The sequence below is a fragment of the Odontesthes bonariensis genome, chromosome 24 (genome assembly GCF_027942865.1).
Source record: "Odontesthes bonariensis isolate fOdoBon6 chromosome 24, fOdoBon6.hap1, whole genome shotgun sequence".
Taxonomy (NCBI): Eukaryota; Metazoa; Chordata; class Actinopteri; order Atheriniformes; family Atherinopsidae; genus Odontesthes; species Odontesthes bonariensis.
Window position 1 is genome coordinate 16,224,103 of NC_134529.1, and position 24,762 is coordinate 16,248,864.

Consider the following 24,762-nt stretch of genomic DNA (forward strand, 5'->3'; position numbering starts at 1 on the left):
CTGTTGGGTCCGTCACTTTCAGCATTAAAACAGCTCGTGAGTGACCACTTTACACTCGAATCCTGACAAATCTCTTTGCACCCTGGTAAAAGCTACACATGCTAGCGAGGGCACGCCGACGTTTGATCCTCTTTTTCAGAGGTTAACCTGATTTTGATTGAGTGTTAAATCCCAGCAATTCGGCTTTGAATGGCAATCGGCATAGCAACCAGAGCGCAACTAATCGATATGTGGTCAGGAGGGAAATCCTGACACTTGTAGCGTATGAGAGCAAAAAGGCAGCTGGGAACCCACTTTTTCTTTCAGCGCTTGCACCTCTGTTGGGGGACTACACACAGCTTTGCCTGTGGCTGGTCTTTTTTCTTTCCCTATTTGTGTTATTTTATCATAGATACAACAAAAGCGGCGTGCGTTAGATGACTCAATGGCAGAAGAGGTCTACAAATGAAAAGGAGAAAGTGAGCTTTGACAGCAATGTGATCTTTTATCTGAAATAAAAGCTTCCCGATGGTTTCTGCTCTAACCTTATGAGGTTCAAAAGAAAATTGATCTCAAACCTGAAGTCTGTATGAAACATGTTTAAGGTTAGTCTGTAACTGAGAGATTTAATTTGTTCAGGTCTCTGCTTGTTCATTTCTTCAAGAATGAGTCGGGATTATAGTTTAAAACCCAAACATCTGTAGCACAAAAACTTGCGCAGTTTGAATCCCGTGGCCTTAAAAAAACAACCAAAAAAACCCCAGAGCTGCAGCAACTGTAATTACGTTACAACCTCACACACAGAGACAGACATCGCTTTGAGCTCAGCATGTCTGCCGGCTGCCGCGGGATGTTAGAGGCGGGTTGCTATGACGACTAAAAAGGGACACACAGGAAGAGGGGGTTAGAGTAGAAGAGAAAGGGAGGAGGGGGTTGGGTCAGAGGAAGGTGGTCGGTGATTGAGGAAGAGAGACGGGCGCACAGAGTTGCCGGCGTTTTGACAGAGTGTAGCAGCAGAGAGCAGTGGCTGGTGCGAGCAGAGCTGTCAGGGGAGTATCCGGAAACCTGCTGCTGGAGTGAAGCATCACACACAGTCAGAAATAACCAGACAGCTGTGTGCATGGTAGGTAACGCCGATTTGGGCTCATTTTGAAGCTTTTTTCTTTTTCTTTTTGACGTTTTTTTCTTTTCGGCATCTCAGCCTGAGAAAGAGAATAGGGAGCACCACGCGTTTTCACGTGGTCCGTTTGTGTTTTCCGTGTTCCTCTTTTTGCAATTGTGACAAATACTGTGTCATCACCAAACAAAAAGAGCAGATTTTTACTCTTTAAACACATCTCTATGCACAGTAGTCACCTGTGCGTTATTTGTGAGGAAATTAAAGAATGTAATGTCTATGTTAGGTTGACCAGGGGAACAGCAGCCTCAGTGGGAGCACGGCATTTAGCTTCTGAATCAGAGACCATGTCAGGTTCGTAATTATGCTGCATGAATAAAATAAACAGAGACATACAGTAGACTGAGAGAGAGCTGTATTGCGAGAGTAATAGCCTTGTGAATGAATGGCACTGAGACAAACACTTGAAACTACTGTTGTGTGTGTGTGTGTGTGTGTGTGTGTGGCAGCGTACTTCATTGATTGTTTGATTGTGTGGGTGTTGTGGGTATATGTGCTTCGCTTTTATTTCCTCGGTTTGTGTGTGAGAGTGTGTGCATGCATGTGTGGGTCTTTGTCTCTGTCACACTGTGCTGTAATGATATTTATTGCAATCTTTGCAGCTGGAGAGGGGGAGGGGTGTGGTTGAGTAGAAAGCTTTATGCGGCTCCGTTTCTACTATTTCCTATCATTTCTCTGCGTGCATATGTGTGTGTGTGCATGTGTGTGTGTGTGTGGAGGGGGTAGACTCACTTGTATTTCTAAGTTTCCGCTCCAGTTTGGAGCTGACGCAGTGCTGAAAAAAAAAAACACAACAAAACCCCCCCTGCCACTTCCTACTTTCAGTTTATGTTTAAGAATCTCTTGGTCTCTCTCAGGTCTGATGAGTACCTTGTCCACCAGCCAGGAGATGCAATCTTCTACTCTCGGTCCCCAGTTCGTAGTGGGGCCTCCGGGTAAGGTACCTGGCAGGAAGAGAGGACGGCCTCCTATCCGTAAGCTGGAGTTCCAGAGCCACTATGTTGAGGCTCTGTCGCCCCTTAAGGTCCCAAAGAAGAGAGGCAGGAAACCTGGCTTTAAGGTCAGTCAGCCAATGTTTTATTTGAATTTTGATCATTGAAATGACCGTTTGTTTGACATGAGGGTCAAACAGTGTGTACACAGACCGTGTATAGGAAAGCAACACGGCAGTCCTCTGCTTGTGGGTTCACTAAGGATATAGCCATGCACAGTATTACGTCCGTTTAGGTAACTCTCACAGCCCGACACAATCACTAGTTTTTCTTGAAAGACCCATCTTATATAGACAGTGAGGATACATGCTTAAGATTATAAAGCAGGTGCATTATGAAGCTCTGCGGAAGTTACCCATCTGATGCTGAAGTTGTGCCCTTACACTGCACAGCATGCCTAATTCAAAGGTGCATTTTTGTAATCATTATCTTAAACGAAATAGTTGTTTCCATTGAAGTCTCGATTAAATCAAATATGAAGTCTAAATGTGACACGTCACCAGTGCACCAGTATAGTAAAAAGTAATTTTGTTGTACTTTGGAATTTGTTTTGTCCATGAAAACAACTGAGAATTCTGCACTTGGGGGGGGGTTACCAGTTTTGCATGCAGTAGTGTGCTTTTTTAAAGAAAAAGAAAAATTCAATTTCCCAGTAATTGTAGAATACTTGTAGAAGACGCTGCCACACAATGCTCCAAAAATAGAAATGATGTGACAACCAAGCCCCCATGATGATCCACTGCATAATGATAACGGGTTGTTGCTCCACTGTCTTTTCCTCTGTTTGGGCTTTTGGCAGACTGGACTTCGGATTTACTGGATTTACTCAATATCTCGCCTTGTGGTATAATGTGGTATTACATCAGGCTAGCTATAGCTAGCCGTTTAAGTGCTAACTTCAGTAAAGATCTCAGCAACACAGTACATAGACATTACAACTGCTGTTTCTTAACGTGCTGATTGTATTATTATCATTATTGGTTTACTGGGTTCCTATCATGCAAAAAATAAATAAAAATCAGGCTGTCAAATCTTGCTGTGAAAAGACCCGTTAATTTTACTGAAGCTAGTTCTTTGTCATTTAAATAGTATCCAGAAGATATTGACACAAGTATTGCAGTTGTTAGTGGTTTTAGATAATTGTTTTATTACTGGCTTGATGAGAAAGCTTACAGGGAATTTTAGGGTATCTTATGCAGGTCAGTGCATGCGTCCTCATCACTGTAACAGTAGACCCCTCCATCAGTGGCAGTATCTTTAGCAATTATTCAGCGGTTTTGAAAATGTTAGTATCTGTATGTTTGTCTGCAAATGTACTATTGTACTGATAATATTGGTGAATTACAGCAATACAGGAGTTTTAGTGATTTGTAAACGTCTACATGTGTGTACCTGTGCAGCTAAAGCCCAGAATGGTGATGTCCTCACTTGCCAACTCGCCTCCCGGCTGCACACCAGAACCTGAGCTGGGCTCCATCCCACAGGATGCTGCAATCGTCCCACACTCTGCCACACCACAGGTTCTAACAGGTATTAAGACACTCGTAGTGATCTTGAACTTTGTACGTTTTCACACATCTATACACATACACATCTATTGTAACGTAGTCATAAATGAACTAATATCCAATCCAATTTTATTTATAAAGCACTTTAAAACAACCTCAGTCGACCAAAGTGCTGTACAGAAAAAAACAAAAATTAAAAGAATAAAAATACAAGAATAAATTGAAAGACATAAAACAGCTATATGATTTAAAACAATAATAATATTAAAATAAATAAAAATAATTATACATTCAACATCTCACATCGTGTCTATAGTAGTATAGTATAGTATCTACAAGTAAGGAAACGACAGTGGAGGTGTGATGATGGAGAAGTGGAGGATTCATCCAAGTGACAAAAATTGTAACCTCAAGACTAGCTGCTTTTCATTATTTCTATAAGTTTTTATTCTCACTTTACACTCACAGTTTGCAGTGGGGGTGCCCTTTCCTTCCTCTGTTGTTTTTTCTTTTTGTCTTTCTATCACCTGCTGACCCGCTCTGACTGTGGCTCTAATTCAGAGCTTAAATACATACATCTGCCTTTGCAAGTATCAGTTAGTGACATCTGTCCACTTTGATCTCCACATCCACCAGCGCCTGGTTGTCTGCATGCAGATGCAAAGTACCGTCTAAACAATGAATGTATCATGTAAAGTCAAAAACACATCAAGCCTCTACAGGTTTACTCCACCTTAAAACACAATCAAAAGCTTTTCATCCCATTTTACCCCCCCACTCGCTTCCCTTGGTTCAGGAGAAAAATCTGATATTTGAAATGATTTTTACAAATAGGAATTATTGATTTCCTACAACCATCCTGCCTTGCTTTTTTTAATTTTTTATTTCCCTCAATGGCTTGTCCTGTTCTGAATTTCCAAGATTGCCTTCAGTGTATTTGATGTAGAAGTGGGAATCCCATGTATCAAAGCCTAGCCATTTGCTCTTTGTTCTTGCAAATCATAAAAGGTGTTTGATGTCAGAGTGTAGACATACAGAGAAAGAGTGTGCAGGCTCACACACAAACCGGCACGCTCCCTGTGGTGCCACCAAGCCTATGTAAATCATTCCTCTAGTGAAATGGAGAAGCATTTCAAAATAATCCCTGTTTTTGGCTGTATGTTTTTCAGACACAACCAAGGTTGATATGCGATTCCTTTGATTTACTTCTCTTGTCTGTTCATCATTTATGGTTTATAAAATTTTTTTTTTTCAAGAAAAATTTAAGCAGTAGGATGTAGAAGACTGTTGAGTTATTGCAACTTATAGGACCTACAAGTATAGAAATAATTTAGATGTTTTGTAACTGACAAAAAACAAAAAGCTGCATCTCTACACTGTATATCTCTAAAACTGAAATATTGGCAATTTACTGGGAATATGAAGGTGGTTCTGCTGTGTGTGTGTGTGTGTGTGTGTGTGTGTGTGTGTGTGTGTGTGTGTGTATTTAATAGTGTGTCTGGGTGTTAGAACATAATCTGTCATATTCGCATGTGCAGATCTTATCACATAATTGATTTTTCAGAATATAATGAAATACATTTGACCTTTGCCTGAACACGATGTCAAGGTAATTCAGAGGCATCTCTGTAGAGTGTTAAAATCTGTCACCAGGTAAATCCAGAGCTGCCTGGCACTGACAAGAGCCAGGAGGCTTCTGCATTATTGACTAGCAGGAAAAAAAGGGTTGGCACAAAGTGAACAGATTCAGAGGAATCACTGTTTGCCTTTCATCTATTTTACGTTGATACTGTTACATGGCGAAGAGTTTTTTTTAAATTCAGCTTACTCGAGGGTAAGAGGTAAGATAAGAGGTACAAAAATGTAACTCCCGTCTGTCTGCAGCCCTGTTAGTGTTACAGTGGTCTAAAGGCAAAGTGAAATGCTGTGAATACATTTCAGCAGACAGAAGGCTCCTTGCAGTTTTATTCAGGCCATCCAGCATACAAAGATGTTTCGTGGTTAGGTTAACCACCGCTCTTCAGCATCACTGACGTTTTGGGGAATAGAAAAAAATCTCACCCCCCGTAAGAGGTGGCGACCTTATTAACGTATTGCTCCACAGGGAGGCAGATTGGATCGATACTTTTGATACTGTAGCCATTTGATATTACTGAAGAATTGGATTTGTCATGTTTTCTTTAATACAACACATGTCAGATGTTCATATCTTTACTCAGATTTGTTATTTATGTTATTGACCTTCCATCATCAATCAATGGCATGGTTGGTCGTGTCTCTGTAACCTTTGTCGTTTTGAAGGACAAAGGTCATTTGTTTCTGTGCATCTGATGATGTCTGGGCCGTGTTATGTGTACACTTGTACTGCCTGTCCAATAGGCTTGTACATAGATTGATCTATGCACATCTGTTTTATATTGACTGTAATTGCCTGCCTTGATTCTGTGTCCATCTCAGCTCTGATGAAGACAAACTAGTGTTGAAATGTCAGCAGCAAAAATAATCAGTAAGCTTCAGCCCTTCTTTATTTATGGATGTTTCTTGTCCTTCAGAGGCACCTGATTCAGTTACAAACTGCTCAAAGATGCGCAGAGAATCCTGTTTTCATTGTGTTAATTGATAATTGTGCAACCCGGAATCCTGGTTTTGTTCAGTTTGGAATCTACAACTACTCAGAAGCTTTTGGAAGCTGCACTTTGGGCTACATCTCAATTTCCAGAATAGTTTGGATGTTGTGCAATGTGTTGTTAGATTCGGTTCTTTTAGTTGGAAGCTCAAGAACGGACCGGAGTAATTCAAGTGAAAATGAAGTCTTTATTTGTAGTCACACGTCAAAGCATATCAGCGCTGGGCTCAGTGGGAAAGAGTTCCCGCAGGAAGTCTGTCAGACTGCGCCTCGATTTCCGGGTATCATTTGTATTTATAGCCTCATAGGTTGGACTCACACTCGACCGAGTATGATTGGACATGAGTAGGTTCAACATGCTTCGTCATATTCTCTGGATCAGCCCAAAACAATGTGTGTGTGTGTGTGTGTGAATCTGCCCTTGCTTTCCCAGGCTTTCCTAATTGTTTTGTCTTTCTACTCCTGGATCACTTTAGGTCATCATGGAAAAGTACTGAGACTTATTTCATTGATAATGTCTAAGAACAAAGCCAATTTTTACAGTGTTCACAGAATGCAATGATTTTCAAATAATTTAAACCCAATAATTAGCTAAAGACACAAACACATATAAAAGGGATTTAAAACTACTGATAGCTCACATGGCTCACATAGCACATGGATCTACGACTACATTTACAGAAAACGTTTAGGTTGACACACACAAACATTTTTGAAACGGAAGCTATCGCAGCAAATAAATGGATTACATTTAGCTCAAGAGGACGGCAAACATTTGTCCAGCTATATAGGAAAAAATTTGGGAAGGATATGAAAAGCTAGATAGCTTGCATTTACTGTTCAAGCAGCTATTGCCAGCAGTGCTGTAGTAGTGCTCCAGGTTTCTGACAATAACACACGGTGCGTGGCTATAAAGCTGCACGGAATCTGATATGAACGTCCTGACGTGTGTCTCGTAGCCACATGTTGGATATAAATCCGATCTTGGACCACATACTGAAGTGACACATATCAGATTTGCACATCGGAGTTGACTGTGTATTAAGACAGCCTTGAAAAAAAAATCAAATGTGTGTCACATCAATGGACAAAAAAAATAGATTTTTCTCAGAGGCCTGGGACCAAACACCATTTTTATATGCAAAATAAAATGTCAGCCAATCAAAACGGAAGGGGAGGTATGTTTCAGTGTTCGTGATGGCTTTATCATACTTAAGGGCATAAAAAGATTTTCTGAATAATGCCTTTAAGAGTAAATTCTGTTAACTCCTGCACGTCCCTCTCCAGCAGAGACACCATTGCCAGATGATTTCATATGTGACCCACCTGTGGACTCCAAGCGCTACACCATAGATCCCAGTGACTCCGCCTTCAACATCATGACATCACAGTACCAAACTAAACACTCGTATGTGTACCGTAGCAACAGTTGCTCTACTCCATTAGGTGTATGCAGGCAAGCATCAAGCCCGGCGAGTTTCCAGGATGGAAACAGGAATGGTGAGGCTGGGAATCACCGTCTAATACAGATAACACATACTATCACAGGAACAATAATGCTGCCTAAATGAACTGGAACTGAGGGTTGACCTCGGTAACAAGAACGTTCCAGGAACTCCCAGCACCTAGCAGAGACATAATCCAGCAGTTACCACATAAATGGTCATGTCTTCACTTTGGTTTTTCAACAAATCAAACAAGAATTGTGTTCACCGTTAAGCATCAGAGGTGCCTAACGGTATTTGGTTGCCTTCATGATTATTTTGGCCAAAGACATTCACAATAACTAGGACATTGTTCAGTATGAAAACACAGAACTTAAAAGTTGCTATCAGACTGATTTCCCTATGTTTTTTTGCGTTTTATTCTCTCTATTTATTTATTTTTCCTTGGGCAGTAAAGAACTATAAAAAAAAAAAAAATGTACAAAAGCCCCGATTTCCATGTTTCCAGTCTTTCCCAAAATAATGTATTAGATTCTTTGGTGGTACTAAGGTTTTTTTGTCAGTGTTATTTTACCATTAGAGCATGATTTTTATCACTCTGCCTGTCCCCCTGTGTTACACAGCCTACAGCTCAATGCCAGACACAGGAGAGGGCAGGCGTCGTGCTGGCACAAACCCCTCCAGCTGGGGTGTAGAGGATGTGGTTTGGTTCATCAAAGAGGCTGACCCCCAAGCCCTGGGACCTCACGCTGATGCATTCAGAAAGCATGTGAGTTCAGAGTGAGTTCTTGATATTCATATGGGTATCTCATGTCATGGAGTGACATGTTAACATAAAATGTAACGGAAAGGAGCTTCATATGCAGCCCTGCACTGCTTTTGGACAGGTTCATTCCATCACAGCCACAATAAACAGACAGAGCAGCAGGAGGTTCAGCCCTCATTTTAAATCCTGAAAGATACGCCTTAAACGATACTGATTTGATCGTTTTTTTGTGATATATTTACGGTCAATTTTCTCTTTATTTGTAAGTCATATTGCGGGTTCTGTTTGTCACTACGAGTAACGGGGCCCCTTTTTGTGTTTCAGGAAATAGACGGAGATGCCCTCCTACTGCTGAAAAGTGAGATGATGATGAAGTACTTGGGACTGAAGCTGGGCCCTGCCCTCAAACTCTGTTACCACATCGACAGGCTCAAACAAAATCGATTGTGATTTACCGTAGATGAGTGGAAGCCTCACACTGACTTTCAAACTTCTCAAACCACTCAGCTAAACGTCATGAACATGATCCACACTTGATACCTAGTGTTTGTTTTTTTTTGTTTTTTTTACTGTATCTGAACCTCATTTTGGTGACAAACTGGACATTTTGACTGTACATATTAGAACTATTTGCTGCTAAAGCTATTAACCATTTTCATCTTTGTTTACTGGATACCCGAGTGGCTTTACAATGTAAATAGTTTTTCTGCAAAACAGATGGCAGCTTCTGTGTCTTGAAACTTGATCTTACCACAGCATTAATCTGAGCAGACCATAATAATGGCCCCTGTATCAACACAGCCGAAGGCCTACAAAGGCAGGGAAACTGTATGGTGCTTTACCTCAGTGATATTGGTTACAACAGCAAGCAGTGACAGCCGCAAGACTTTGCCTGCGAACCACAACACACAAATCCTAAAAATCTGTAAAATCAGTTGTGCCTCCAACCACACGGTGCTCGTGACGATGGGAACAAAAGGAGACGCTGAACAGCAAAATCGTTTTGCAAATCTCAGGGTGCAAAACGCTGTGAAAAAAAGCAAACTGGTCCTAACTCGTAAAGCTTGCTGCTCCTTTAAGCAGTTACTGCCTCGATAAACTCAACACTTGATGTAGCCTAATCAGTCCTCTCAAACACTTTATCACAATATCCTCTTGACAGTTTACATTTGACTCCTGTGATACCTCTTTATAATTTTTCATAAGAAGCCTCTGCTAAAGTAGTATGTCATATCAAAATTGTAGAAAAAAAAAAGGAAAAAAAGAAATTCTATTAAAGCATTTTTTTTAAAAAAACCTTGTAGTGTCATCTCAGACACATTTTCCTCATATAATGTACTGACAAGATCTTTTCTGAAGTAAATAATCAATCACATGCAATACATGTGAAAACCTTTTTTAACTTGTTGTACAGCACTTCCATACTTTAATCTTTCACGTTACTTGTTTTTGCTGACATTTTCTTGTGTACCGCAAACAGACCTTTATGAAATACAGCATATTTGTCTGTGTATGAGTTCTTTATGCATTTTCATGACTATTTTCACATTTTTAAGTGAGCCATGCACATGGATGAATTATGAAACCAGGGGCTGCTGGGTACATAGGTGAAAAAGCTCCTTCCATTCATCCTGCCATTGACTAAAGGCTGCTACACACTGTATGATTGTAGCTGTCATATAAGTTCACGTGATGATTTGGGCATGTTTGATGTGTGCAGACTGTATGATGATGATGATGATGATGACACCTGCTGAATCTCAGCAGGCCGCAGCTGTGAAGAACAACACAGATTCTAAGCGTCACGGTGAGATGAAGTTTTATGAGCTGAAGGACTGAAAAATTACCCTAATTACTTATTAATATGCTAACTAATTTACTAATTATTTAGAGGTTATAATCCCTCCTCTGTTTGCTTCCGAGCTGCATTTTTCTGTCATGGTGTGAGCTGGAGGATAAATCATACAGAAAAGGCTTCTGCTGCCACAACTCAATCAGGTTTTCTCATTTTGAATTTGACAATTGTGTTTATCACATTTGGCCTGCATCTACACTTTTCAGCTTTGGTTTGGTTTTTACACAGTGGCGTCGCCAATGTGTTGACCAGCACTTCACTCCATGCTCTATTGGTTGATGATTATCCTAAATCTCTAACATTGTCAGAAAATTATTGCAGGTTACCTTTGGACACAACAAGACCATAAATACTGACCCAAAAATCCTGCAATAGGCACTGAAACAGTGTGTGTCTGACAGAGGTTTAATTTCCCATCACCATGTGGACATTGTGCAACTCTTTAAGGTTTCATTTTTCTTCTTTTGGCCCATTTTGGCCATGCTGTTTCCTTATTTTGATCGTTTTGTTTTGTGCCCCACGTTTAATTGTTGAGCATCTCTGCTTGTTTTGTGTCTCACATTTTGGTCGTTATTCTTTTACATTTGGAATATTTTGCATCTCTGTAACTTTCCTGCATCTCTTTCAGGTAATTATTCTCACATTTCATGCCTCATTTAGATTTTTTGCATCTTTTTGCATCTCATTTTGGACATGCACTTCTCTTTGTAGTCATTCTTTGCCTGTTTGCATTTTATTCTTCATCTCCAATACATTTTTAAAAAAAATGTCTCCCTTTCTTGAGCTGCAAGATAAGACAACGTGCCTCTGGCTTCAAGTGTAAAAGGCCCCTAATACTATGCCTTATGTAGATGGGGCTGGTAATAGCGACAAGCAGCAGCAGTGGTGAACATGGAACTCAATAAATACCAGGAACCAGGACCCGTATGGTCGGATGATCCTATCTCTTGCACCAGTTCACCACAGGGCTGGGTCCTCTCATCAGTTTGTTTGTACATACTCCAACGTGTCAAAGCCAATATCCCGGGCATCATAAAACGGAACACACTATCTCCTGTTGTCATAAAATAGTCAAACTGTTGAAGTTGTACATCAGTACAAACATTTTGGCACATTAATTTGATCATAAAAGCTGATATAATCCTGACAGTACTTTTATGAATATGTGTTATTGTTGTTTTATCGAATCCTTTCTACATCTTTTAATGTCATTGATTAAATTAGATTGATTAACTGATTGACCGACTGAGGCGTTATTCAAACACAGATACCCAAACAGAGGCCACAAACAGAATTGTGAAAATATTTATGGACCTTTATTTTTAAAACCCACGAGATTCACGCTTCCCCGTACTATCGCGTGAGCACAGACGTTTTACTTCCTGTACGAGCGTGCCGATACTTTTCGTGGGACCTTATACAAATGCGAGCAGCTGGGAGCCAGAGGTGAACATGGCAGACATCTCGGAGAGGACACTACAAGTCGCCGTGGTGGTTTCCTTCGCGGTGGGCTTCCTGTCAGGATGGCAGGCGAACAGAATGAGGAGGAAGTTTCTTGACTGGAGGAAGAAACGGCTGCAGGACAAGCTGTCAGAAACGCAGAAGAAACTCGACCTGGCTTGAATGGTAACCTCGGATTTTTAACGACAAATGGGGGTTGAGTTTTATTTAGACGCGTTATTCATTGGAGAGTTTGTAACTGAATTACCAAGCTCAGCTGCACATTTGTGGGGCTCATTTGATTCACCTCTGTCATTTCCGCGGGACTAATCTAATTCTTCACATGGCAGGCCGGGAGCTGTCTGCTTTATGAAGCTGCTGGAAACTGGATGTCCCACATGTCTGTCATTGTGCCGTCTGCCTCATCTTGCATAACAAGACTGATCTTCATATTCACCCAACTCCACAGAGACGGTCGTCAGTGACAGCAACTCCTTTTCCTGCACAGACATGGCAGAAATTGGGGATTTGTCTTCAGTGCTTTCTGTACTTGTATGTCCTTTTCAAATCGGGTCAAGTAAATTGTTGTGGTTTTCTTTTCTTTTTTTTGCTTCGGGTATGTGGGAAAAGTCATTCAACGGCAGGTCACATCTGTCAACACAGGCAAGCTGCTCCCGAATTAAGGATCAGTGAATACGTTAAAAGAAAAAAGATCAAAACACCCAATGACTAGTATTGAATGCAGCTTTGTGTGTACTTGAGCGCGTGCCTGTGATATTTTTTATTAATAAAAGCTTTTTGTTTTTACAAGTTTTGAGTTATTGCCCCATCTGCTGGATGGAATAGAAAATTACAACGACGCTGTGAGCTGTGTGGGCATTAGTTTATTCAGAGTTGGAAGACTTTTGAGGATCATTACCGTTTCTAAAATCTGTCACACTTGAACATATTTAAGATTTTTAGCTTTGGAAAGTGTAGTTTACCAGATGTTAGAGAAAGGAGGATACAAAGGCACATGTAGTCCTGGATGCAATGATGGCAAAGATGCCGTAATGTCCAAGTTTGCAAAAGCATGCTGTGAAGCTCATCAGATATATTTGCACTGTGTGTGCAATTGGAAATTGCAAATAACCTGATGAAACTGCAAAACAAAACGTCAAGCTAGGAGGAACATTTCATCCTTCAGTATCAGCATATTCCTCTAACCTTCCTGGTGGATGCAGAACTACAAGGTGTCATATGCTCAAAAAACATGGCTGAAGAAAAACAAGGTTGAAATACAAACGCCACTGATTAAGAATCGCAAGCGGAAATGGCAAGTTTGGACCAAAAGAAAAATGCATGAAAACATAGCTTTTATAGACGGATTGAATTATACTTAATCTCATTGAATCAGTTTTTGGAAGGCATTTTTTGTGAGTCATGGTACTGGACCGTGATCTTTAGGCAGGACGAGCATCCAAGTCCTCCACTGCTTGGCAAGCTAGCAAAGGCCCCAAAGATGAATGAACAATGACCTGCCCCCTGTCCTCCTGTTACTCAGACCCCGTTGAGAGCTTGTGTGCCCTTCTCAAATGTAATAGTTGCAGTGAGGGAAGACAATGCAGCTCTTTGAACGACTTTAAACGGCTTTTCGGAAGGTATGGTTGCCAGAGAAAGTTGATCCCGAACGGATCAAAAGCCCAACAGACTCCACAGATGACAGACTCAAAGCAGTCGTTGAAAAAATATGAATAAACTAAAAACTTTGAATAAACCGGTAAGTTGGCAACAATTCTCAGTAGTTAAATTGCCTGATCATTGTCACATTTTTTCTTAGTTCAAACATCCAGGTTATGGCTTCAACAATATTTTAGGTTGACCATTTATCCGTGGTCTTAGTGTTCCCATCTCTGACAGCCCAAAAACCTGGAACAAGTATAAAAGTGCACCATCTCTCCAGTGTGTAAAATTATATTTGGACTTCATACGCAGGCCATAGCAGTTGCTCAAAGCTTTCAGCCTGTCCATAGGTGGTGCTAGTGCTCTTTAATACCTTATGCTGCACAGAGTAAGTTTTTGCCTCCGGCATTCCAGTCACTGACTCTGAAATGAGATCTTGTGAGCAGATCTCTCTTTTACATCATCACCAATCAAGCAGGCCTATTACTATGTCTCAACAATCTTTTGACAAGATCTTAAAAAGTCCTTTTTTTTTCTAGTAGCAGTCCATCAGTGATTTAGGAGGGCACTGGAGGGGCAATATATATATATATATATATATGTGTGTGTATATTTATGTATTATGGTGCTCAAGAATAAGTGCAAAGACATAAAAATCCTCCCAGAGCTGGGGGGGGGGGGCATCCCAGCTGTCATTGGGCGAGACACAGGGTACACCCTGGGCAAGTTGGCAGTCCATCACAGGGCCACACAGAGGTTAAATAAAGTCAACAATCCCGATTGAAATTTGGGTCAGATTCTGTCATGTTAATTTGAATTGTTAATTTGTGTGAAAATGTCTCATGAGAAAGCCAGTCAGATGGGATGTGCTGTTTCAACATGAGCTCTTTGTTTTTGTTTTTTTGGACATTTTTACGAGGCCTGACTTTCGAAAATTTCCAGCAGTTATGTCATTGAAATACAGCACAAGATGTTCATAAAATTCACGCACCAATAGAGAATGAGACGTACAGAGATGTCTTCTGTTCAGATAATACACGCATTATCATGGCAAAAAAACTGGCTCATTGACTTTCTCTTCAAATCCACTTAATATGCATAGCCAAGATTTTGTGGAGAAAAAAAGAAGAAGAAAGGATTGATGACAGCTTAGTATAAATTAAAAAGTGTGAGTGTGTGCCATAGGACAAGTCTGAAGTTGTTTGTGTTTTGGATTCTAAATGGATCGTTATTGCCCCTCAACGTCTCATGTTGTGGCTAAATTGTGATGAATAGCTTTCTGGGATCCAGTGCACACACATGAATGTGTGTAGACGGCAACTGTCTGTCTATTTGTTGTTTATTTTTTAGAGAGCTGTGTGTGATTGTGTGCAGAGCTGCTGCATGCCTCTAAGAAGCCTTTTCAAAGGAGATGAGACCCTTCAGTGACTTGAGGAGATAATGCGAGGGAGAAAGAGTTCACATTGACTGCTGTGATTGATCTGATTTTCCTAATTGGCAAGAGGACCTTAGAACGTGTGTCCTTCGTCTGTATTGAGTGTGCTCAGGGAGTGTCATGTTTAATAAGCTTTCTGATTGGCTTTCTGGTTGTGTGATTGTGCCCTCTGGCTATTGGGAGACTGCAAGGAGGAGAGGAGAGGAGAGGAGAGGAGAATTAAGAAGTAAGGAGAACAGAATAGGCTTCTGCTATGGCACTTTTAGAAACAACTACGAGTCATTTGGGAGATTCCCGTTGTCTTCACCAATAAATGCAGCAATGAGTTTAATGTTTTTTTTCACTGTATGCGTACATGAGCATCAAGTCATACCTCTTTCTAATGTTTTCCCGTGTCACACAAATATTAAAGTTGCATGAGAACACACCAGCATGAACAAACACCTGAGCATAACTTAGGTTCAATCCAATCCATCCTCACAGTCCAGTGGGTATTTACATGTTTATGGATGACTTGGTCCATTTTTCAGATATAAATACTGAGTGTGTGCATTGGTGTAATATGCAGCAAGGATTTCCATTTAAACGCTAATGTGATTATGTCTTGCTTTATTCAATCATGACTTTCTTGGAAACATCCTTTCCAGACGGGTTTTATTCAAAACGGAGAGAACAGCAACACCTTCATTCTGTCTGACAGCAGAGAAATGACTGTGTGCCGGGGGTTTTATGAACAACATCCTTACAGATGCCTTACAAACAGGTTTTTAGAGAATCTAATAATCTCTGATATGATCACAGTAATCATTATAGAGCTGAGCGCAGGTAAAATTTATACAAATGATCCAACTGAAGGGGTTGAACTACCTAAAGGAAACATAGCAATTGTTCAAGGCAGCGACAAATACCTTGAGGTCCCACAGGTAAATGGTAGATTCCCTGCTGATATAATGACTTCAGGAGTAGATAGAAGTCCTTAATATCAAGACAAGAATATTTCTCACAATGCATGAAGGGTTTCACCTCAAGTGCAGCACTTGAGCAGAAGGCCAGGGCTTAATGAGCATCAGAGCCACTATCCAAGACAAAATAACCAAGATCCTGGAATAAATCAGGAAGATGGACCTGGGCGAAGAACTGCTAAGTGAGTGCTTCAGGCATCTGAAATCCAGTGAAGCCTCTTCACAGCAAGTGCCACCGACAGATTGAAGTGTGGCTGATATTGTGAAGTCCTATCAGTGGCTAGAAAAGGCTGGTTTGAAAGACAGCAGAAAGGCACTAATCATGGCAGCCCAAGAACAGGAACTGAGCACAAAAACAATAGAGGCTCTTAAAAGGGTCGCTTAAAAACCCAAAGTTATAATGGGAGATACCTCCAAAGGTGGTGGGGAACGAAAAAACTTCCAGATCCAAAGTGAGAAACTGGTGATGGCTAACCAGCCAGATCCTGGTGATGCCACCTCTAACATTTATTTTTTCTCTCTACACATTTGTCCAGTCAAAAAAAATGGATTTCTTGCTTCGAGACACAACATTTAAGACTCTTTAACACAGACTGGGGATTTTGACATCAGCCATATAATAGTTGATTACAATTGAATACGTTGATGAACGAGTGACTCAATTTGTCTGGTTTACCTCAAACAGGATGATTCACATTTAACATTTTTTTTGCTCAGATAAACATACTCTTTCCTTTCCCATCAATCTGCTTTTTTGGAAATATATTCACTGATATATTCACTGAGTGTGGTGAAGATGTGAAGATGACCTTCTTTACCATGTTGGAGTGCCTATGCAAGATGGATGCTCTTAAGATACCCTGGATAAAGGCACTAAATGGATGGCAAAAGTGGCGTAAAGTTCTACAGAGTGTCGTCAAAGACTTTCCTCCCATCTCTACATTTTTGGTTCCGAGGACACTTGAAGAATCTGGACAGTCTCAATGGAGTGTTTATCCTTCATGCTCTTCAGTTTTAAGGTAAGTGCAGTTAAAAATCTTATGGTTTTACCGTTTTTTGAAGAAATAAAGTTTCACTAACCCAAATGGTATTTTATACAGTGAATTTTGCTTCACACAATCTTCATAAGCCTGAAAATCATGGACTTTTCCCATTAAAAAAAGCTGTTTTCTCCTTGACAGTTGTTCTGAAGACAAAGTGGCAACAAATTATTCATTCATATCATCGACCCGGTGATCACCCAAAGACACCTCAGACAGGTAAGCTTAAATTCAATAAAAGTGTAATCTGTTTTTTATCTTTAATAGCTTGAACCTTGGCATCGTTTCACTTTGAACACAAACATGTTAGTTCATGAAAATCCATTATGATGCTGATCCTGAAATGACCTCAGTAAGCAGGAGACAGTTGGAAATAAAAAGAAACTGGTGACATCTCAAAAATAAAATGGGAGTTATACGTGAAAACTGACTGAGGGGAGAGAAAACAATCAGAAAGCCCAAACCATAATGCACCTATCAAAATTGACACTCGTAATTTTGTTTGAACCAAAGAAATTGTTACTCTTTTATCAGGACGAGATATCTGTCTAACTCTTTCCCACTGAGACAAATATCACTGTTCATTCTAAAGTTGTGCATCTGCCGCTTCCTCCATTAGGACTGTGTCTGGCAGAGGTTGTAGAACATCTCAAGAAGAGGACCGCATTTCAGCCCATTTCAAAAACTGGGCTGCCCTTCTTGGAACAACCTGCACAATTCCTTAAGTTGTTAAACAATGCAAAGGACTGCCTAGGCATCACATTGGATTTCATCTACTTAATTCTATTTTCCTTCTTTGATAAAGTATATGTCAGTAGCATGCCAAAATCAATATTAGAGGGGTAGTATTTTAGTGTAGCATGGATAGTTTAATCCGTTTCTGTTCAAAAGAGGTTGCTTGTTTCACGTGTCCTTTTGTCTGCAATAAAAAGCAAAAAGAGAAGCATTTGTGTTTATCTTTTTTGTGCCATTTTGCTTATTTCACCAAGTAATTAGAGGGGATGGAGGTTAGAGTTGTAGGGACCAGTTATCTTTTGGAGGGATTTTTTATAGAAGGGAGAAATATTCCACTTTTTTTGTAAAACGCTGACCCCCAGTGGTGATAGTTTTAGTTAATTTTTTTTTTATAGACGGTGCTCCTTTAAAGTAAAGCAAAACAAAAAAAATCATCTCCCAAAAGCTTATTTACCTCCTGTTTCATTAATCTGTGAATTTATGACACAGCCATTTTTGTGGCTACACATGCGTATCTGACATGAGGACAAGTTGACTACAGCTGGCACTGTCCTTCTGTAAGCACAGCTGGCCAAAGACAGAGAAAAGTGTATTTTTCCAACTATGGTTTCATTAAAATGAATGTAGTAGCATCTCAATACACTTCCAGTCCCATAGGAGAATTCATCATGTTTAGTGCATTCAGTTTTATTGTCTGGCACATTAGATAATCTTGCAAATTTGGCATTTATTCTCTTTTGAGAAAGTTTCGTTTTGACTCTGATAGAAACTTTGGCATAAGTACTGTAGGTTTATAAAAACAAACAAAAAAAAACTTATAAAGAGACAAAAGCAAATATCCAAGAGTGAAAAACTAGTGTTTGTGTTTTTTACCTTACCACATGCCACAATTACAGAAGACACACGCACACACACACACACACACACACACACACACACACACACACACACACACACACACACACGGTTAATATGCACAGACAAAGTCAGCTCATCTGTGGAAACTGCTTATTCCAGCTGATGGAGTGTATAATTCCAGCATTGGAATAGTAATGATGGCATTGTAATTCAGATGGATAGAGGATAAATTAGATTCTGGGTTTTTTGCATATTGTCATTATTGAGTTCAGCACCATTCTCTTGGTATAAGTGAAATGAATTGAGAGATGGGATGGCTTTACATGTCTAACTTGCTCAAGCGATCCACAAGTCTCACCTCTCAGCACTTTGTGGAATTTAAAGTACATCTCGTGTTCGCCAGAGAAACAAAAATCTATACATATTTAAGCATGCACACACAAACTCACACTGTATGCATCCAGAACTTAATGTCTACAATCATAGAAAACACTTCAGCAGTGGAAACAAACAGCATTTCTTCACAGCATTTCCCATTATGCCACTTTGCAATGTTCTGTAATTATGTTTTCTCCAGGAAATCTTCATTACTATTACTTTGCTTCCCACAAGCCCACAGACATCTTTTCAAATAAAGCCAATTTCTCTTTCTCTGTAAAGTTTTTTTGAGCTAGCACTCATGCATGATTCCAAGATACCAAGAAAGAGAACAATGACTCTTTCACTCCTCTGTGTTTTTGCACTCTGGGCAGTGGGATGGCCAGCAGCGTAGTCTTAGTTAAACAAACATTGAACATCATGGATCAATGTGCTGTGCTGAGTTTATTACAGCTGAAAGAAAATCTCTACCTTTATTAATATACCATTCCTGTCAAAATGTGATCGCATCCTAGCTGGGGGAAAAAAAAAGGATTCTTGTGACTTAGTCTCTCAAGTGATTTATTCTTTCTCCAGCCAAACATAACATCTTAGAGCTCCAGGCTGCACTTCACTGCAGCCCTAAACTATAACCTTTGAGATGTTGTACTTAAGCTGAAGTTTTCTCCAACTCACAGGATGAACTAGTGAATAAGGCTACCGTAGTTTTCATTTTGAGACATTATAATAAGGTCATACACAGCTGACCAATTTATATACTGGATGTTGCTGAGTAACAGTTAAGTCATGAAGCAAATTCAAATGCATTTTACCTTGCTTGTGATCATTTTATCGTTATAGCTATGCTGTCATGCAGTGGTAAACAGGAAGTATTTTTATGGACTCGATGGAAGAAAACTGAAGGTTCTGCTTAGTTTTGCCTGAGTAAAAAAGCTGTCAGCAGTTTTCCTACTTGTGTGCTCCTGTCATTTTTTTGCCTTTGGGAGGATCCCAAATACATCTAAAATTATTGGTTCATTTGCAGGCATTTGGTGATTTGAATGGCATCTTACAGCTAACAAAAATCGAAAAAGTGGATCTTTAGGTGAGGTTATTTAGTTATAAATGCCTCATATTATATCCGCAATTCTTTAGACCAGTATTTCTCAATTCCGGTCCTCGGGACCCACTGCCCTGCATGTTTTTGATGTTTCCCTCCTCCACCACACCTGATCAAATGATCAACTCGTCATCAAGCCCTGCAGTGGCCTGATAAGGAGCCATTCATTTGAATCAGGTGTGCTGGAGGAGGGAAACATTGAAAACATGCAGGGCAGTGGGTCCCGAGGACCGGAATTGAGAAACACTGCTTTAGGCAAAGTTATGATGGCCCAGTTGGAAGGGACATTCATCAGGACAGGCTTTAATTATGATAAGACCACACACTGCAAGTGTAATAATCTCATAATTGTCTTACTTTTTACACTTAAAGCATGCTTTGTCTTGATAAGCAACTTTTGCCCTAATTTGAGTCAAAAGACATTTCCACTTAAAGCCTTCCACCGCATCGTCGAGACTTAACGTAACATCACGGCTACATTTGCAGTCGAGCCAAGCTATGGTTACTGCTAAATTTGTCTTTTCAGTATGACTCCCGTCCTGGTCCCAGTATTAATTAAGGTAGAGAAACTAAGTTATTAACCGAAGTTTGTCTGCGAACAAAACACGGAACTGTGGAAGAAAACAAATCTTCAAATCTACCTTTTCTAACTTTCTCTGTGGGAAATCATCATACATTTGAACCGAGCTGTGATCCCTGAACAGACACTGTCTTTAAGTTAATTGAATTGTAATGTCAGATGACAGTGTGATTACAAATTCAGGATTTTATTAGAGCAGAGCAACGGTCTCGATATACTTTAAGCAACCCGAGTCGACGCATCGTCTTAATGGGCTGATTTTCAGTCATAAAAGAAACAAGTTTAAAACAAATATGAATATCTAGGAGTGATTACTCTTGCTTTGTGAAGATGTTTCATATGATTCCGTTCGTACAACCATGCATTTTAAAAAGTCTGGTTTTGGTCAGACTAACAATTTTTTTTTATAGTCTCATGTGAACAAGCTTAGTGTGTATCCATTTGTACGTCTAGTGGTCAAGTTTGAAATAGCAATCACTTCAAATCACATCCACATGTTGGAAGCTATGTCGGTTGGCTAAATTACCCGTCGAGGAGAGAACAAGTCATTTCTGAGGACTTTTGTTGTTCTTCAACCGTTTTCATAATTCAAGAAAAGCCACACCGAGGTTTATTCTCGTTTTCTGCCTTTACCTGTTCCAAATTTGCTTCGTCTCTCTATGTTTTGACCTCTTTCATGAGGTTAATTCAAGTGCCATTGTCTAATATACCTAATATGTTAATAAGGGTGTTCTCCCATGAAAAAGGGTCCAGGGAAAAAGGGTTTGATCTTATTTAAGGATTTGATTTACTATGATAGTGGTCAAACAGCCAGACTTATTCTAAGACATCTCATCAGGTAAGATTTGCCCTATTTACACACAATCATGCTTAAATTGAGATAATATACCTATGCAGGGCCGCAGTTAAATGTAGAATAGCAGAAACTTTGCTTATGTTATGCTTTTTAAATATTGGTTGAAGTGCATATATTTATCAGGAAATGTATATATGTATGTATAATGTATAATATATTTATCAGTTTCAGAGCTCAAAGTAACTTTCATCCCCATAGTCATGAATAGATTCATTGATATTTGAACTTAAAAATCACACATGTTTTGACTAATGAGGGAAACAGGAACTTTTTTTTTTTGTTTAAATCATGATAAGATAAGAAATCAATTCTATCTTCCACTATTCTGTATTGTTAGTTATGGGGTATTAATTGTTGAATAGTATGATAACTCTGAGAACTGGTTAAAGAACTGGCAATAAAAGTGTGAAGAAAAAAAACTAGCTCCCCTTCTGCTCCTTTTATTTAAATTCTTAAATGTACCCTCCAAAAACACTGTCCTTCCTTTTCTGTAAGAGGTGCACGCATAGGGAGAAAAGAGAATTAACAAGCTTCTTGGTAAATAAATTGATTTTGACATTCTCCCCCCTCGTTTTCTTGTTTTCTGTTTCATCACAGTACAGACAGTTTAATCAGTTCTTCATTAATGATTTAATCAACCTTTAAAAAGAAAAGTATTTCTCTCCCACACTGCTTCACTCAGCAAACCTTTTGAAAGACCTAATGGTTATAAAGTAAAGCACTTTCTGCTCAGCTGAGGGGATTAGGCAAAAATTACTTTGAGCAAGGATACATTTGAGAGAGTGATGAATAGAGCTGGCCTAATGAAATTCTTACAAAGCCATTTTGTGTCACTTGTGTTGTAACATGGCCCTGCATTCAGACATTTGAAGGAAATACCTCTCAATTTGTAATCTGTAAAGCTAGAGCCATCTCATCATTATCTCGGACCTTGAGGGCAACTCATTTTGAAGAGATAAAAGGTTGATCTTAATCAGGCCCTCGCATTTATCCTGAAATTTGACAGTTGGCATCTAATCAGATGTATAATCCCACTCAGATGGTGTTGAACACACTTTGGCTATTCAAATAGATGCACGCAGGGCAGCTCTTAATGGTGTTTCACAGCTAGATGAGGGACACTGAGGCTGTAAATTGATAATGCCAATCCTGATCCCCCACCACCGCCACGTCTGCCTTATTGTCCTCTTTCATCTTCCGTCCTCCTATCCTTTGCCTTTGATCTTGCATTTCTGACTTCCCGATGGTGTAGTGCTGTAGCACTTACACCTGTATACAAAGAAAGAAGGCCGAAAGTGTTGGGCTTTTAGTAAAAAAGTTGTACACACATTCACATGGAAGCACATACACAAAACTGTAGACATGCAGAGCGGAGCACTATCATCTACCGAACATCTGCTTGCCATCAAATGCAGCATCAAAGACTACTTGTTATTTGGATTGCATTAGCTTCATGATGCTTCAGCTTTGATAAGGCACAGAATTACCTCAGCAAGCGACTCATCCTCCTGCTGCAGTGCCTAAAAGTCTGCAAACCTCAGTCCTTCATGCCAAAACAAAACAAGTCTCTTTCTGGCTGTCTGGATAATCAAATGAAGACAGATGATGTGCAAGAACTCCTGCAAACATTGCCTCACAAAAATCCCCAAAGAGAGGGCCGTATCACCGTGCTTAATATCGCAGACGTTTACAGCTGGCCCCGATGTTCATAAGAGAGCAGGTGAGCTTAGACATGCTTATCAATACTGTCACTTGAGCAACAGACATTTTGTTTGTCTCCTCACTCAAGGAGCTTAAAGGTGTTTGTGTGAGATAAGTGGAGCCCGAATTTTTGTTTTCCCCATGAAATATCACAGTGTGTCTCTTGATGTTGAACATATGTCTTGCTGCTCTTCCTGTCACCGTTATCTAAAGTAATGTTTGTGGTTGTATATTCTACAGTAAATTTGTAACTGAAACCACTGTCATTACTTTGATGGTTGATTATATGATGATATATATATGATATATATGGTCGATGGTTGGTCTTTCATAAACATAAGCATATGCCTCTTATATTGATGCAGAGATGTGTGTGGGATGGACTTTTTCAGTCATCAATTTAGTGTGAAAAGGCAACCGCTCTGATGATTCAATTAAAGTGTTATTCTTGTATCTAAAAATGAAAATGTTTCTTCAAATTTCACTATGTATGTAAGAGTTTTAATTTACATACCCTCTGAATCCATTTTATTGCATGCTAGAGTTGACTTGAACTGTGTCTCGTATCTTAGAATATATTCATAATTAAGATCTTCCTCTAATTTTGCTAAGTGTGCTATAACTTTAATGGGACAAACCAGAGAGCTTTTAATTCACACTCCCGATCTCCATAATCCACTTTCCTACATATATTCCACAGCCATGCACATTAATTTATGTGATGCAATCAATATGAAAGCCAGTTGACTGATTTTAGAGGTTTTAAGGGCTCCTATAAAAGTTTGATTCCAAAATGTACTGACTTAATTTCTCAGCCACGGCGGCACCTTTCCCCTGACAAGATATCTTCAAAGTCACAAATGTCATGGTTGTGAGTGAGGCATTAATTCAACCCAGTGGCCAAAGGAAAGCACGGACCATTTCATGCTTCTTTAAACCACTGATACGTATAATCAAAAAGTTTCTGAACTTCCAAAACATACACAAGGCAATGTCCAGAGGTGTGCCCATTTGTGTGGAATAAACGGTTACTTTTGGTTTTGAAACATACTTATCTGCGGTTTGCTGAATCATTAAAGGGCGATATTTGTTTGCCAACTATGCTGCTTCATGATGCATAGACGCAAAAAATTTAAGGTTGAAAAACAGAGATCCTACTAAACTAGAGTAACAGGGGGACACGGGGTTGCCAATCAACATCATGACACTGAAACAACATTTTAGTCTACTCTTTTTAGGTGTTTAACTTGTCATGTAACACCGCAATACGACATGCATCAGGAGGGTGTCTTTGGGTGTCCTGCCCCCAGAAAAGGCCAAGCATACTTAAACTGTTGTATCTAATCTCCTCACTATATTCATTTAACTCACATATCTTTGCGTTTTATGATCGATCTATTTGTATGTTTGGGGATATGCGGTTTGCTCAATTTAATTCACCATTCTCGGTTCTTTTTTTTTTTGTATTCTCTGACAGACTTTTTTTGAATTTGTGCTTCAATTTGGTGAATGACTCATTTTCTCTTGGGTGAGGAGGAGCTGTCATGTTATTAATATGATACATACCGTACACACTGACACTCACTTAATGCAGCTCGCTTGTACGTGAGCACATCAAACTCCACCAGAGTTATGTGGTGTATAATGTTTACATGATAATTACACAGC

General features: G+C 39.7%; 2 protein-coding genes across 4 annotated transcripts; both read left to right on the forward strand.

Moving 5' to 3' along the window:
* The first annotated feature begins 900 nt into the window (after positions 1 to 900).
* Positions 901 to 10,004, forward strand: scml4 (Scm polycomb group protein like 4). 3 transcript variants are annotated; one of them, XM_075459568.1, is made up of 7 exons: positions 901 to 1,102; positions 1,383 to 1,450; positions 2,014 to 2,216; positions 3,549 to 3,678; positions 7,570 to 7,782; positions 8,351 to 8,496; positions 8,818 to 10,004. In XM_075459568.1, the coding sequence occupies exons 2-7, from the start codon at positions 1,444 to 1,446 to the stop codon at positions 8,941 to 8,943; spliced, it is 825 nt and encodes a 274-aa protein (XP_075315683.1). In that variant the 5' UTR covers positions 901 to 1,102; positions 1,383 to 1,443; the 3' UTR covers positions 8,944 to 10,004. The 3 variants fall into 3 exon arrangements, with proteins under 3 accessions (XP_075315683.1, XP_075315684.1, XP_075315685.1); XM_075459569.1 differs by having other exon boundaries at positions 7,573 to 7,782; XM_075459570.1 differs by lacking the exon at positions 1,383 to 1,450.
* A 1,717-nt stretch (positions 10,005 to 11,721) lies between these two features.
* Positions 11,722 to 12,598, forward strand: lnc.lemp (lncRNA encoded micropeptide). The gene is made up of 2 exons (XM_075459042.1): positions 11,722 to 11,974; positions 12,139 to 12,598. The coding sequence occupies exon 1, from the start codon at positions 11,801 to 11,803 to the stop codon at positions 11,969 to 11,971; it is 171 nt and encodes a 56-aa protein (XP_075315157.1). The 5' UTR covers positions 11,722 to 11,800; the 3' UTR covers positions 11,972 to 11,974; positions 12,139 to 12,598.
* Positions 12,599 to 24,762: the final 12,164 nt, after the last annotated feature.